Below are 13,713 nucleotides of genomic sequence, written 5' to 3'. Positions count from 1 at the left end.
TTTGGTATAGTTTAATTTTACAGTGAAGAAGCAAATACCTAAGCCAGACAAGGCCTCTCATCATCTCAGTTTCCTTTAAAAGAAACAAGTCCACAAGCCTTTAGAATGTAGAATTTGAAGCAGGGTGGTTTTGATATGAAGCTGTGAGARGAAACTATAGATAATGGCTGCTTGAGAAAGGAAGAGAGACGATGAATTGTATCTAAGAGGGAGAAATCATATTGAAAAAGCTTTTTGCTTCAGATGGGAGGAGTTTTACTTCATCATACTGAAATAAAAATTATGGCTGGAATTGATTACAACTTATTCCAAGATAAATKATGTGTTCTGAGGTTATACACTCCCACAGTAAAATTCGTTTATTGCAAAAACTAGATTACCTGAGAATGATTCTTTCATCCAGCTATGGCTTTTTTGTCCTTGAGTGCAATATGGGGTGGAAAAGTGAGTGTGCTGGATAATTTCATAGAAAAATTAATAGTAAGTATTGTGATTGCTAAGCTGGGAGAAGTTAGATGTTGACAAAGTAATTCCCCTTCTTCTACATGGTGTCTAACCAAGCACTGTAATAATTATGCTAACATTAGAATCATTAAACTTGAAAAAGACCTCTTAAGATTATCTAGTCCAACTGATCCAAACTTCTTTTCCAATATATTACACTATGTGACTGGCAAAAGCCTAGAAAAATAAAATGACTGGGCTCCTAGATAGTGCAATGCAGACTCTGTTTCTCAAACATTCATTTCATTATGCAGTTACAAGGTTTGTGAGTTGAGGCTTGAACCAAAGTTTTTATTGTCAACCAATTAATGCCTAATATGTAATGACCCAGAGAGAAAAGGATAAGGAGGTTGATTAAACAGGTATTTCCAAAGTAATATCGTAAAAAGCTTTAAGTTCCAGTGTATTATATTGTAAGTTTTAGTTTAGGCTTAGTGCTGGTAGGAAAGCTGCTGTGATGGGTGCAGCTTCACCAGTTTTGCTCTGTGGCTGCTGCTATGGATTGCTGCATCTGATTTGACTGGACACTTCCCTGAGATGTTTCTGGTTGACATGAGGAATGCTACAATACAGTGTAAGATAATAGGTCAGTCTCTATTTTAATATAGTGAGGGAAGATAAAGATGAATAGTGCTCGATGCAAGAAAATCAATCGTCGGTAGGACACAGCCTCTCTCCCAGGTTTGAAATGTGTAGCCAGGCAGATGCTGATGTCTTTTTTCAGACTTTAGTTTGCAGTGCCTGAATCGTGTAATTCTCCATTCACCCATTCTCATGATCTTTATGGTCTGTGTAGAAAAATGAAGASATTTGCAGATGGTAACTCTGAAGGGATTTCTGTTCTGTTTTCGTGAGATCGTGGTGTCTTTCTTCCACTCTGAAATGTAGAGGAGAAAGCTCTTTGATTTACAGGAGGTTGTAAATAATAAGAAAAAGAGATGCAAGTTCTGTCCAAGTGTGAAATATACATTGCCACAAAGACTTAGGTCCACTCAGTCAAAGCAAAATCATTCTATAATTTCAGRTTTTTTCCTGCAGGAAAATTCGAACCATATACTAATTAGGAACTTCATAACTTCAGTGAAGCTCTCTATAACGTATGCCTGTCAGTTGTTTTACGAAATGTGATGGAAAAGCCATGGGAACAACTGGAAAGTTGTTCTTGGAAGCATCTAAAGAACAGGATCCTGGTTCTGGAAGGGGAAGGGTACTCTTCTGCTGAAGTCAGCTCACAGTTCTTGGTTCTCTCAGGACCAAACACAAAAAGGGTGTATTTTTTGGATAAGTGACATTGGAAGGACCCAACCTTACAAAAAAAAAAAAAATACTGCAGGCAGTCCATTATTAGGTGGTTCAGAAAAGTGAATGCTCTCTGAGGGACAGAGTTTTGAGGAACAGCTGTTACATTTGGCAAGGAAAAAGTGATTTTGACATAAGTTAAAACAAAGATCTGAATCCCTAGTTGGTATTAATTGATGTGAATGTGGAGAAGCCTTAAAGCGTTAGTTGTGCTCTGCTGGGTCACTGGGCCATTAGGATAGTGAGACTTTTTGCTTTCAGGKCCATGGATTGTGAGAACCAAAGAGCCAGAGCAAGCTCTGGTGTTTACTTGTGGATTTGCTGTTTAGGGTTTTGTTTGTTTTGTTTTGTTTTGTTTTAAAAGGTGCTTTGAGTATAGTCTGAAGCTTTTATCAGACTGATCCCCACAGGAGTTCAGGAATAAAACATGTCAGTAGTAGCAGTACTGAAGTAATCAAAGCTGAAGTAGTGAAATTAGCTCATAACACCCCTGCATATCTAGTGCGGGTGTGCTCAGTCTCGCAGCAGCAGGGCAATGGGGGTCTGTTGGGAATGGGGTGTGCTGCTCACTGTTTAGAAAAGCTTCTTTACATTGTACCTTGCTCAGGTCCTGTTACACCCCAGTGCTTAAACAAGAACACCCAGAGTAACAGTGACTTTCAGAGTYGTGCTTGTGTCATCTCACGTGGGCTTGTGCAGCAGCCTTCTGAGAACACCGAGCTTTATTTTCACATTTAAAGCAGAAAACCTTGTGGTTCCTGCCTGTGTTCCATAAAGAACACGTTGATAGAGTTGTGGCTGGCTGTGAAGCAGGAGGAGTCTGGCTGCACTTACATCTTTGTTTAGTTGAAAATTAAGGATGCAGGAGGGCTGCTTCGGCGATCTTCAGCTGCTGTGACAAATTCCTGGCCCTTTGTAATGTGCTTCCCAGAGTTYTGCTGAGCGGTGCTCASGGTGAGGGCAGCATGAGGGCTGCAKTTTTAGCTGGGGGATGGCTGAGCTCTATGGCATGCTGAGGGGGCTGCAGGGTGCCCAAGGAAGGCTTTGCGCTAGGCGCGGACTAAGGAGTGTGTGCTGCCTGCAGGGGCTCTCCTCAAGCCTCTGGGGAACCTTTACAAAGGCAGCAGGCTGCATGGGTAGGCTCAGGGCTTCTGGTATTTATTTTCTTCTGCTTTGTTTCTTCTTCACTTTTGTTTCCTCAGGCATCTGTCAAGCTCCTGCTATTTGAGAAGGTATTGATGWCCTTAGGACCATCTCTTCTGCTACTGGCCTGCTCACGTTGCTGAGGGGAGAGGCCATGGCTGCTACAGCCCACAGCACACCTGGGCCCCAAGCATGGCAATCTTAGCTTTTTCAAAGAAGATTTAGACAAATAGTTTCTCTGCCATCATAAGCTAGCTCAATTTGCAAGCACAGGAACTTGTATTCTCTTCTTTGCAAACAGTAACTTGTATTTTCTTCTTTTTGCATTTTTTGGAGATAGTCATTGACCATTGCTTCTATCCTGACCTGTGATAAATAATGTTAGGTAGCTGATCAGTTCAAGCTGCTATTTAAGTGTTAGTAACACAACAAGTAAAATAACTCAATGTATGTGTGGTTTTCTTTTCAGATGATACATCAGCAGCCTAACCCGGGTATACATTATGAATATATCATTCCAGGAGACAATGTCATTAGTCCTCAGTTGCTTGCTCACAGGAGGCCAGGTAAAATGCTACCATTTCCCTTCATTAAACATATTTTGTTACTTAATAAGCTAATGGAAAAGAATCATACCATTAAATTCAATGTAAATGCTGCTATTAGTGTGGGACAGGCCCAGAATTTCAGCCTATGTATTGAATGAGACCTGAGAATAGATTGGATAACTTCAGTGAATTAATACTGGCAGGGTTTATTTATGCTTTAGCGTGGGAAGATTACTACTTTAGTAGTAGAAGTAGAAGTGTTGTAACCATGTCTCAGAAATGAAATAGAACATGATTTTTCTTTCCATAGTCTTTTTGAGATAATTTAAAACAACCCCCCATAGTTTCCCTTTCCTCTCACAACTGGAGAGGATCAAACAGAACAGTGTTTTCCTCCAAGCAAGAATCTGAGCATCTCCTGCCCAAGCTGTTGCTATGTGCTGCATGTACTCCTAGGAARTTCTGAAGGACAGGAGCAAATTTACAAGTGAATTTGGTCCTCGTATTCGTGACTTGCTTTGACAAATTTCTGAGTGTGTTTGGTATGTTCATAATGAGGAGCAGCTGTGCTGTGACATGGGGAAGCACAGAAGGCAGAGATGGAGCAAAACAAAAAAGTTTTGGGAAATTTTGACACTGGGCACATTAACTCTGTGTTGTGTTTGGAGATACTTCAGTTTTTAGTTTTTAATGATTGGCTGATTAAGACTCGATTATCTTAGTTTAAAACACCACAAGCTTTGCAGATCACAATTAGGCAGTCTCTACATAGCAGATTAAAGCTGATTCCAAGTTTAATGATGCTTCATTTCTACTTATTAGTGGATCATAACATTGACTAATATTTTCATGTGAGGCTCATTATTTTATTTTTCTATTGCTGTCCATCATCAGGGGAGCCACTGAATGGTCAATTAGGAATGCCAGAAAGTACAAGTCATGAGGATGAGGATTTGCATAGAGAGACAGACATTCTCACTGGACAGTCAGCTGGAACTTTTCCAGTTATTCAGCCAGGAAGATTTCCTTCTCATCAGCCAGAAAACCARGTGCCTGCTATGCAACCACCAAGACAAAACCGAGAACACAACTGGAAACAGGTTGGAAAAACTGAGTGTACTACTACATGTGGGAAAGGTGAGTGCTTTGTGTRTGCACAAAACATTGTTAGACCTGCTGTTTCCTGTTCTGTTACAACCAAAAGTCATGTAAGTGCTATTACCTGTGCTTATGTTTAAATCAGTAAGAACAGTAAAGTTATAAACTGTAAATTATAAGGAAAGATAGGACATTCATCTCTGAGAGGAAATATTTCAGGATTTATGGCAAACTGCTCTCTCTCATACCCTTGCTACACAGTTGGTTTCCTCAACATTCTTTGGCCTCAGCATTCCCTTTTGCCTCTCGGCTCTGTCACATACACCCTCTGTGCTTTTTGTGTCTTTTCAACAGTTTTCTGGTCTTTATGGGAAGATTTCACAGGCATTTCATCAGACATATCTTTGTCTCTTTGGATGTTGCCAGAGCAGTACTGATGTGACTTAAGAGATCTGAGGTTTTAATAGGGGTGTAGTGGGAAGGAAAAGGGATGGAAAGGGTCTGGTAATTAGTGAGCTTTGGGGAAGTTGTACATACACTGCTTGCATACACTGCAAAGACTAAGCTTTGCTCTCAGACACCCACAGTGACCACAGATACAGTAATGCAGAACACAAGCAATTATTTGGAAGAAAATGTTTTTGTGATAAAAGCGTAAATCTTTTGTACTATGCATAGCCACCCACCACCATACCCAAAAACCTGCAGAGGTTTAAAATAAGCATGTAGCAGTGTGGGAGCTCAGGTGACTGTCACCAGTTCATACACATGTAGAACATTTGCTTTCTAGTTAGTTTGAGAGGACACTTTGTAAATTGGGTCGAAGGCCAGATGAATGTCCATGTTATAGCTACAGAGCTAAAACTATCTAGCAATACTGATAGCAATCAAAATTGCTTCTCAGTTTAAAAAAAGCAAACATAAGAAAACAGAGAGAGAGAAAACTATTTTCCTCAGAGAAATTACTGCTAAAGTACAACCAGTAAAATTCAGACTTCTTGGAACCAGCCCTTTTGTGGAGAAAAATATTTTGGTTGGCATTTAAGCACACTGTGCTTTTAGTACGAGTCATTTAGGCAGAATCCATAATTGTGTCTGATTATTGGTTAGCAGCAATCAGTGAGTATCAACTACTGAATGACTGAATTCACATCTTCAAGCTGAATTTTAGTATCCAAGTCAGGTAATTTATGATGCACTTGCAGGAACACATCAGGGTAAATGTATTCTTCTTTTCCATTGCAGAAATCTATGTTGTGTATCCCATGGCCTTTATAGACATTGGCACATAGTTCTTGTCCTTTCTGCAGAGATCTGGTCACTYTTGGCAGTGGTATTAATGAAATCTGAGTTAAAATGGTGAGAGCAAAATTGTAGGACATAGTAAAAAAAATATAAAAGCTATCTTTCAGCCTCCTGTACAGCTTAAATTTACYCCATGAAATTTAAGAACAGAACTTCCAAAAATAAGTGTCTTTCTTCCCATTATATTAAGAATGTGTGCGTTTTCTGATTAAGTTAAATTCAAAAGAAACTGGATYTTGAGAGCAGGATCCTGAGAACACTGAGACTATGAGCATTTCTTGAGATCTCAGTGTGAAAGCCCTTGACTCTCTGATGCCCCTAAGGCATTTCAAGCCAAACTAGGTTATATAGGCTGACAAAGAAGGGAGTGCAAGAATCAGGAAAAAGGATCTTTGCTATTTAAGGCTTTGTTTTCATTTTGCATCATTCAGTGTAGGACACTTTCTTCTTTTTTCTCTCTGTTTTCCATTTTCTTCTAYTTTATTTCTGCATGCAGAAATAGAGATGATGGATAGGTTTTAATTAATTTTTTAATGATCTGCCCAAAGCTAAATAGGCTTAGGAAATTCTAAGGTGCAGGAAGAAAAAAAAAGAAAAATTACTTTTGTGCTACCTAAGGTAAAAGGGAGGGTAAATTAACAATTCTTATGAAAAGCGGTGAGATTTCAAAGCATGTTAGTGAAACTTTGGCTTAGAAAAAAGACTATTATCTTTTTTTTATAAAGTTCTCCCATGGGAACTGCCACCAAYTCATGTCCTAGATCTCCATTTGACATGACTGAGCAAATAGATCTGCTGGAATTCAGTGTGGAAACTGCTACTACATCCTGTCAGCTCTTATATTTGGAAATGTTGGATAAAACCTTTGTCTGTATTTCCTGTTGTCAGGTTACACTTTTCCTTTTTGCATCGATGTTGGATTGCTGCTGTTACTGCTGCAGATTCTTTTGCAATTCATTACCTAATTTTCTGTTTAATTTCAGGATCACAGTACCCAATTTTCCACTGCGTCAACAGAATCACTCACGAGGAGGTACCCGAGGGTTACTGTGACAGCAGTACCAAGCCCATTCCCGAAGAGGAGGCCTGCAACCTCTTCCCATGTCCAGCTTTGTAAGATGCTATCATTTAAGCCAAGTGAAATAAGTCAACAGCATTGAGATTTTGCATGTGAAAGAGGCTGTTCTAAGTAGGAAAGTAGTTTGGACTTCTAAGCACAATGCACTTGTGTCATAAATTGTTGTGGATTTTTTTCCCATAGTTGTTGGTGGCCTTCTTCCCCTTCACAGGGAGCAGYAGCATTCAGAGTAGACAAAAGGGTACCTGGCAGCAAGTAGGTGTAGCAGTTTCTCAAAATGAGTGTGATTGTTCAGGCACACACACCCTATGTGTTCTCTGTGGGTGTATTTTTTTCAATGGAGAGGCTTTCTGCATGTGCCTGTCTAAAGAAGAGGCTCTACAGGCTGTATCCACATGGGACCAGTGTGCTACACTGGCCATACTTTCATTATTTAAAGGTGAGATAGTGCTCCCAACAGCCCCCTYGTACAAATCACTTCTCTTTCCTGAATTGAGTAGTTCTTCAGCTCCAAGACTGGGTTTGAGGGGTTGCTCGTTGTTTCCAGCATACTGATACAGCCAGCTCATGTGTGACTTCCTTCTGAAAATTAAATTTTCCTATGCAAAAATTAAAAATATAAATACAAATTTTAAAAAGAACCAAAAGGACAGTTCATCCATGATGTATACCAAGAAGAGAAAAGGGTTAAACCCAGTTGCCATTACAGCAWCTTTGCTTTAGGTCAATTTTCCATCTGTCTTATGGTTAAGTGCCCTTACAGGGTCAGAGATGTCTGATGAGCAATTTCCTAGTGCAYAGTATAGTAGATAATCAGGAGCTTCTGAAGTCATTTACCTGGAGATGTCTCCTCTCATCAAAAGCRTTTTCCTCACCTTTTTCATTCTAGCAACTCATATTCATTCAGGATAGTACCAAGAGTATAAACAAATGCTGCAAATTTTGCTTGCTGTCCACAAGAGTTCTGAAATAAAATGTGTAAGCAGTTCAGATACTTCCTTTTTATKTGTATGTCTGTCTTCATGCTTGTAAAGAAAAAATTGAAAATTACATATACAATATAAATGCAGTGAAATTTGGAATGGCATCTTAGAGATGGTGTCTGCTATGGGATTGTTGTAAACACAGAGACTGAAGTGCCATGTTACAGGATTCTGTACCAGCATCAGAATCATCTCATTCCAGTTCTGCTAAGATCAGTGTTAGAGAATTCTTTGTGAATAAAGATATCCTTTTTTTCATTTCAGCTGGGATATAGGTGAGTGGTCTGAGTGCAGCAAGACCTGTGGGCTCGGGATGCAGCACCGCCAGATCCTGTGCCGGCAGATCTACGCCAACCGCACGCTAACGGTGCAGCAGTACCGCTGCCAGCACTTGGAGAAACCCGACACAACCAGCACCTGCCAGCTGAAGATCTGCAGCGAGTGGCAGATCAGGACAGAGTGGACTTCAGTAAGTAGGATCCATTCATTGGGGGCAGAAAACCTCAGAAAGAATATGAATTTTCTTCCAGGTATCACTAATCAAACATGAGTTTGGTTTTGTTTAACACAAGTGGAATATTAAAAGCCTTGCAATAAGCAAATATTAGTTCAATAAATCCCTGCTTGACTACAACCATCAGTTTCCTTTACAGAAAGATGCCTTAGCAGGAATGAATGAGCTGTATTGTCCCAGCTCCCTGGTAACCACCGCAGTCCTCRCACAGAGTCCTGATGCAGCCTTCCTTTTGTTACAGTGTTCAGTGCCCTGTGGAGTGGGGCAGAGGACTAGAGATGTGAAATGTGTCAGCAACCTTGGGGACGTTGTTGATGATGAGGAATGTAACATGAAGCTGCGGCCAAATGACATCGAGAACTGCGACATGGGCCCCTGTGCCAAGAGCTGGTTCCTTACAGAATGGAGTGACAGGGTAAGGCTTCTCAATATCTTTATCCTGCCAGACCTTCTAAAACAAGAGCATCGGATTTAAAAATTATACATCTGTACAGCCATAAAAGGAGTAAYCTTATTTTTCATGTTTATCCTTGATCTCTTAAACAGGCAAAACCAAAAAATAATGATCCCAAGGGTTTCTTGAATTTGTGTTAAGATRCAAAAATACACAGAAAGGGCAAGCATGTGGGTACATGGCCAAACGTCCAGACTCAGAATTGGCTCTGAGTCTGAACCTCCCAAAATGTTGAGTGTGCTGAGATTTATTATTCTTTCTTGCTTAGTGCTGAGTCTCAAGATTCAGACTCTTAGAAGCTTCCCCACTGTTTTTTTAAGGGATACAGATTTGAGGCCTGATGTCTGGGTTTAAGTTCAAGCCATAGACCAGTTATCTCATAGGTGTGAAAAKAGGGGAACAACTTCATAAACTCAGACAGGCTTGATTCAGCATCTTGTATTTTGTTAATGTGGATGTTGGGGTTAATTTTCTTCCAATGAGTCAGATTCTCTGCATGAAAACAATAAAACCAGGGGTGATTTAACTTGCTTTGTGATTGGGCTCAGAGTTGTTCAGTGTGATACTTATATGCTTTAATTAAAAGGCTTGCAAATATGGCTAAGGAAAGCCTGGTGTTTTGGTCCCTCTTGTGGATGTTTGCATATCAATTTCATTTGTAGACAAGTTCAGCCTTCAGTCTGTAAAATTCTGGTTGCATCTCCCTTTTCTTTGACWGACAAATAATGTAATTTATCAGTGAAGCTGTAAGATTACATTCATAACTTCATGGTTTCATTGTTTAGATCATTTTGTAGTAATACCTCTCAAAGCCAGGAGTTTCAGGYTTACAGGCTGTCCATTAGTTTGGACACACAAGATTTTCTACGTGGTTTAGATGCAGAGATGGAGCAGGAACTTCACAAGTAGGGCAGGTACCTGCTGTGACACAGAACTTTAAAAAGGCTGATCAGGSTGTTGCTACAAGGTCTGCAAGATTTTCAGCCCCCAAACAACTCAGATTTTATAAAGAAAACAAAAATATAGACTAATAAATCAAAGACATCATTTTCTATCACCTGGTGCAGTTCCACCACATAAAGCATAGACAATGCAGTGAAAACTCTAGCACCATTCTCTKCATTATTCTACACTGATATTTTGTCCTCTGCAGAATTAAAAGCAGCTTTTGAGTTGAATGTTGTAACTGTAGAATGTTGTTACGCTTATTTATACGTGTTAAATGAGACATAGAAGTGAAGCAGGTAATATGGAAAATGTTGGAGGTTTTTTCTTACCACARACTCTTTAAGGCCGGAGAGTAAAGAATGGATTTTGTTACCTTCTCAGTTTGTATAAGTGTACAGATTAATTTCTTCCAAATGCTTGCTACTGTAGTTGGCATTATTCACCATCACTTCTGCCAGGAGTGGGTTTGGAGTTTGATTCGCARAGAGGATGTAAGAAACAGCTTATTTCAGGAAAAGGTAGATTTGAGGTGGAATATGCAGGATCTCCGAAGATTCACACAACACCTCATAACCCGGATGTTCAGAGCTGCTCAGTGGCAGTGATTCCAGTGGCAGGCAGTGAAATACAGGAGCAGTGAACAGTTTTGCACAGTAAGGCCTTTGGCCATCAACTTTCTTAATGTGCCTTGAAAAAGCCGCCTTTTAGGAGCAGAATCTCTCTGTCTTTTGTCTGTGTGTTTCTGTTGAAACGCAAGAGAAGAATTCTATCATGGAATAGAAATGGGGATTCCCAGGTGTATGGACTTTGCATGTGTCATTTCCCCAAACAATTCCTTAGAAAATACTTTAAGCCAAGCTACACTTCAGCAATAAGCGTAGATCAGCAGCAATGGGCAGCCTCAAATGGTTCAGATGAGTAGCCAAAAGTTCAAGTGCTTAAAAAAAGCTTGTTCAAACCTCTTGAGTCTGCAAAACTGTGGTRGAACTCTCACAAGAACAGACCTTCTTTGTGAGATTTATTACATGCCTACTTCAAGTCCCAGCTGGAAATACCACAGAACAGTCTTTCCCATTGTATTTTGACATTTCAGCCAAGCCTAGAAATAAGAGGTAAAAGAACTTATCATAACTTCTGGAACTTTGAAATGGTTGAGTTCAAACTTAGTTACARCTGTAAGAGAAGGCCTTTTCTGAACCCACTTTGTGAACACTTCATGTGTTGCACATGCAGCAAACAGAGATTTCCAGAAGCCTGTCAGAGGTCGGGGAGGCACGTACTTCCTCTTTCAGCAAGGGATAGATCAGACTTCCCTGTCTGAATGGATGTGATGCATGGGCCATTACCATACAGCCTTGGTTARCCAGGGAAACAGCAAGAAAAAAACACAGCAACATAAAAATTACAGTTGTCTTTGCTGCCAACAGATGTTCGACTTCAGGACTTGATAACTGTGGTACATATTTGTGCAGAATTTGACAAGGGTATCCTTTAATACTGTTTTAAGAGAAGAATATGGTCTAGTTTAGGATTGGTGAAAAGATTTTGTRTTTTCTTACTTTACTGAAACTTTGAAAAGTTTTAATGGATGCAAAAATCACGCTAGTTACCTATATTATCATGAATAGTTTCAGTAGTTCTGAATTATAAGATTATATCGTTACATTTCCCTAAATGTAACTTCAGCAATGTAACATATGTGCACTTAAAAATCCTCAGAGYACATACAAATTTGTGTGTAGGAGTTGTACTTCCTTCCCAGGGTGGGCTGTATGTTGCTTTACCCCRTAAATAACACTTGGCTGCCTTCTTGCTGTGTTCTCCGGTCTTGTTTTCCCACAATGTATTTATGTATTTTATGAGCCACCTGTTTCCCCCCATGGCAATGACCTCCTTGGTGTTGGTTTCTGCACACAGTGAAATTTTTTATTTGTAATTAAAAACCCCTTCATGTTCCTAGAACAATGCAGTTCTTGATTTGTGGTATTTTGATAAGCAGGTATCCATTGTGTGTATGTTACACAAGTGCTGTTACCWGCAAAGCTTATGGGGTGTGTGACCACCATGTGCACACTGGAAAGGAAGGAGGGAAGGCAATTCCTTCCTGGGAAACAAACACTTCTTTTCTTGTTACTTGCATGTGARATAGGTCTAAACACCATATATTGATATCCCCCAGGTTCAATCTTGAGAGAAGCGGAAATTTTTACCCATTTCAGTGGGAAAGATTGCAGATGAGAAGTCTGTAGGGTCAAAGCAARACTGGTCTCGCTTTGTCTGCACCTWTCTTTGYGCTTTTTGYTCTATCTTGAGCATGAATAAGAGAATTAACTTGGGTTTCATGACTTCGACTTCTACATGATCTTTAACCTCTTTTGCCTWTGGAGAGTCTGGACAAACTTCTGTGATATTTTTATGTGAATTTGTAGAAAGATTGCTTCCTGCCTCATAATTCTCTAAAGATGTCATACTGCATTAAAACAGCAGAGTTCCACCAAACATCCATTAATCAGCAGAGTAAATCTGGTGAGCCTTACTGACTTAGCAACCAAATGGGATTGATGGGAGCAGATGAGATTCTTGCAAACATTTCACATGAGTGATTCTCTGACAGCTCTAATTGCTGGAAAGTTTATTTGTCTTATGGGTCAGGAGKGGGAAACTGCATTCTCCTGATTTACAGCAATGGGAGACACACCAATGTTTCCTTCTGGCTGACTGGAGCATTCCCCTCCTGCATTTTTGTTTATTCCTTATTGCCATCTCCTCTGTTGGTTTGTTTCTCATTTTACATTTGGAGCCTACTTAGAAAAGAAGCCAAAATACAATTCTTAGATGTTAATGAGATTCTGCGGCCAAAATAAAATCTTGGGAAGAAAGAAAAAAATGCTGCACATCAGGGAACATAATCAAAACAAACCAAACACATGCTCTGGATTTCACTCTTCATTAAAAGGAGTAACAGCAATGCTTCTGTAATAATCTTCTGCAAGAGAGCTGTAGTAAAAGGAGAACTTCATAAAAATCAATGCTTTATTTCTCTCAGTTCTAAACATGGCCTAAAAGGTTCAAGAAGATTTGTTGACTAGTCAAATGTGGAAGCACCACTGAATATTGTAGCTTACACTCTTCTTTCACTGCTTTTAATCTGGATACCTCACTTAAAATCTCCTGAATCTTGGAGAAAAAAAGAAAAATCACCATTTAGCTTGTGCAAGAGTTTGTTATTTCTTATCATCATTGTTTATTTGTTTTAGTATAAAATGTCAACAAGATATCTCTTTTCATTGATTTCATATGGGATTCATATGGAAATAGAAGGTTTGTATTCTTTATGTATAAATATGTAACTCACTTCATCATTTGCTGTTAAACACATGGCCAGGAGAGTTTTGATAGAAGGGTGGCCAAGATCTACAGAGATTTGTGTTTTCTTCTGTGGACCTGACCTTGCTTTGCCCCAGTTCATCCCCTGAAGCTGCCTGGCTTTACATGTGGCCCACGGTGTTGCAGAGAGGGTGGCAGGCAGGGCCCAAACAGGATCTGGGTTATCAGATAATGTGATGTGATGTGATGTGATGTGATGAGGGAGGTCCAAGGCAGAGCTGGGAAGTCCATCCAGGGACAGAAACCGGGGCTGGACACAGCCCAGCGATGCTGGGGCACCTCTGTGCTGATGAGGCAAGGCCAGGGGCAGCCTGGGGCTGAGTCCAAGGGGAGGGAGCGTGCAAATGCAGGCTGTGGCTGGGAAAGGAACAGCCTGGGGGAAGGACTGACAGAGCAGGGCCGAGGTTAAAGGGAGAGCTGGGCCATGAGCAGGGTGTGCCTGAGCTGAGCCT

At 40.2% G+C, this 13,713-nt stretch overlaps 1 protein-coding gene across 4 annotated transcripts in view; it reads left to right on the top strand.

Moving 5' to 3' along the window:
• Nucleotides 1-13,713, top strand: part of THSD4 (thrombospondin type 1 domain containing 4) — a 236,479-nt gene that overhangs the window by 207,512 nt on the left and 15,254 nt on the right. For all 4 annotated transcript variants that reach the window (XM_057371864.1, XM_057371865.1, XM_057371868.1 and 1 more), the window contains exons 10-14: nt 3,416-3,512; nt 4,389-4,631; nt 6,881-7,010; nt 8,223-8,427; nt 8,714-8,887. In XM_057371864.1, the coding sequence (XP_057227847.1) occupies nt 3,416-3,512; nt 4,389-4,631; nt 6,881-7,010; nt 8,223-8,427; nt 8,714-8,887 (849 nt within the window). The remainder of the gene's footprint in view (nt 1-3,415; nt 3,513-4,388; nt 4,632-6,880; nt 7,011-8,222; nt 8,428-8,713; nt 8,888-13,713) is intronic.

Source organism: Malurus melanocephalus, unplaced genomic scaffold (genome assembly GCF_030028575.1).
Source record: "Malurus melanocephalus ecotype Western Australia unplaced genomic scaffold, MMel_1.1 scaffold_160, whole genome shotgun sequence".
NCBI classification, from domain to species: Eukaryota; Metazoa; Chordata; class Aves; order Passeriformes; family Maluridae; genus Malurus; species Malurus melanocephalus.
Note: the sequence above shows the minus strand (reverse complement) of the source record. Positions and strands in the feature narration are given on the sequence as shown.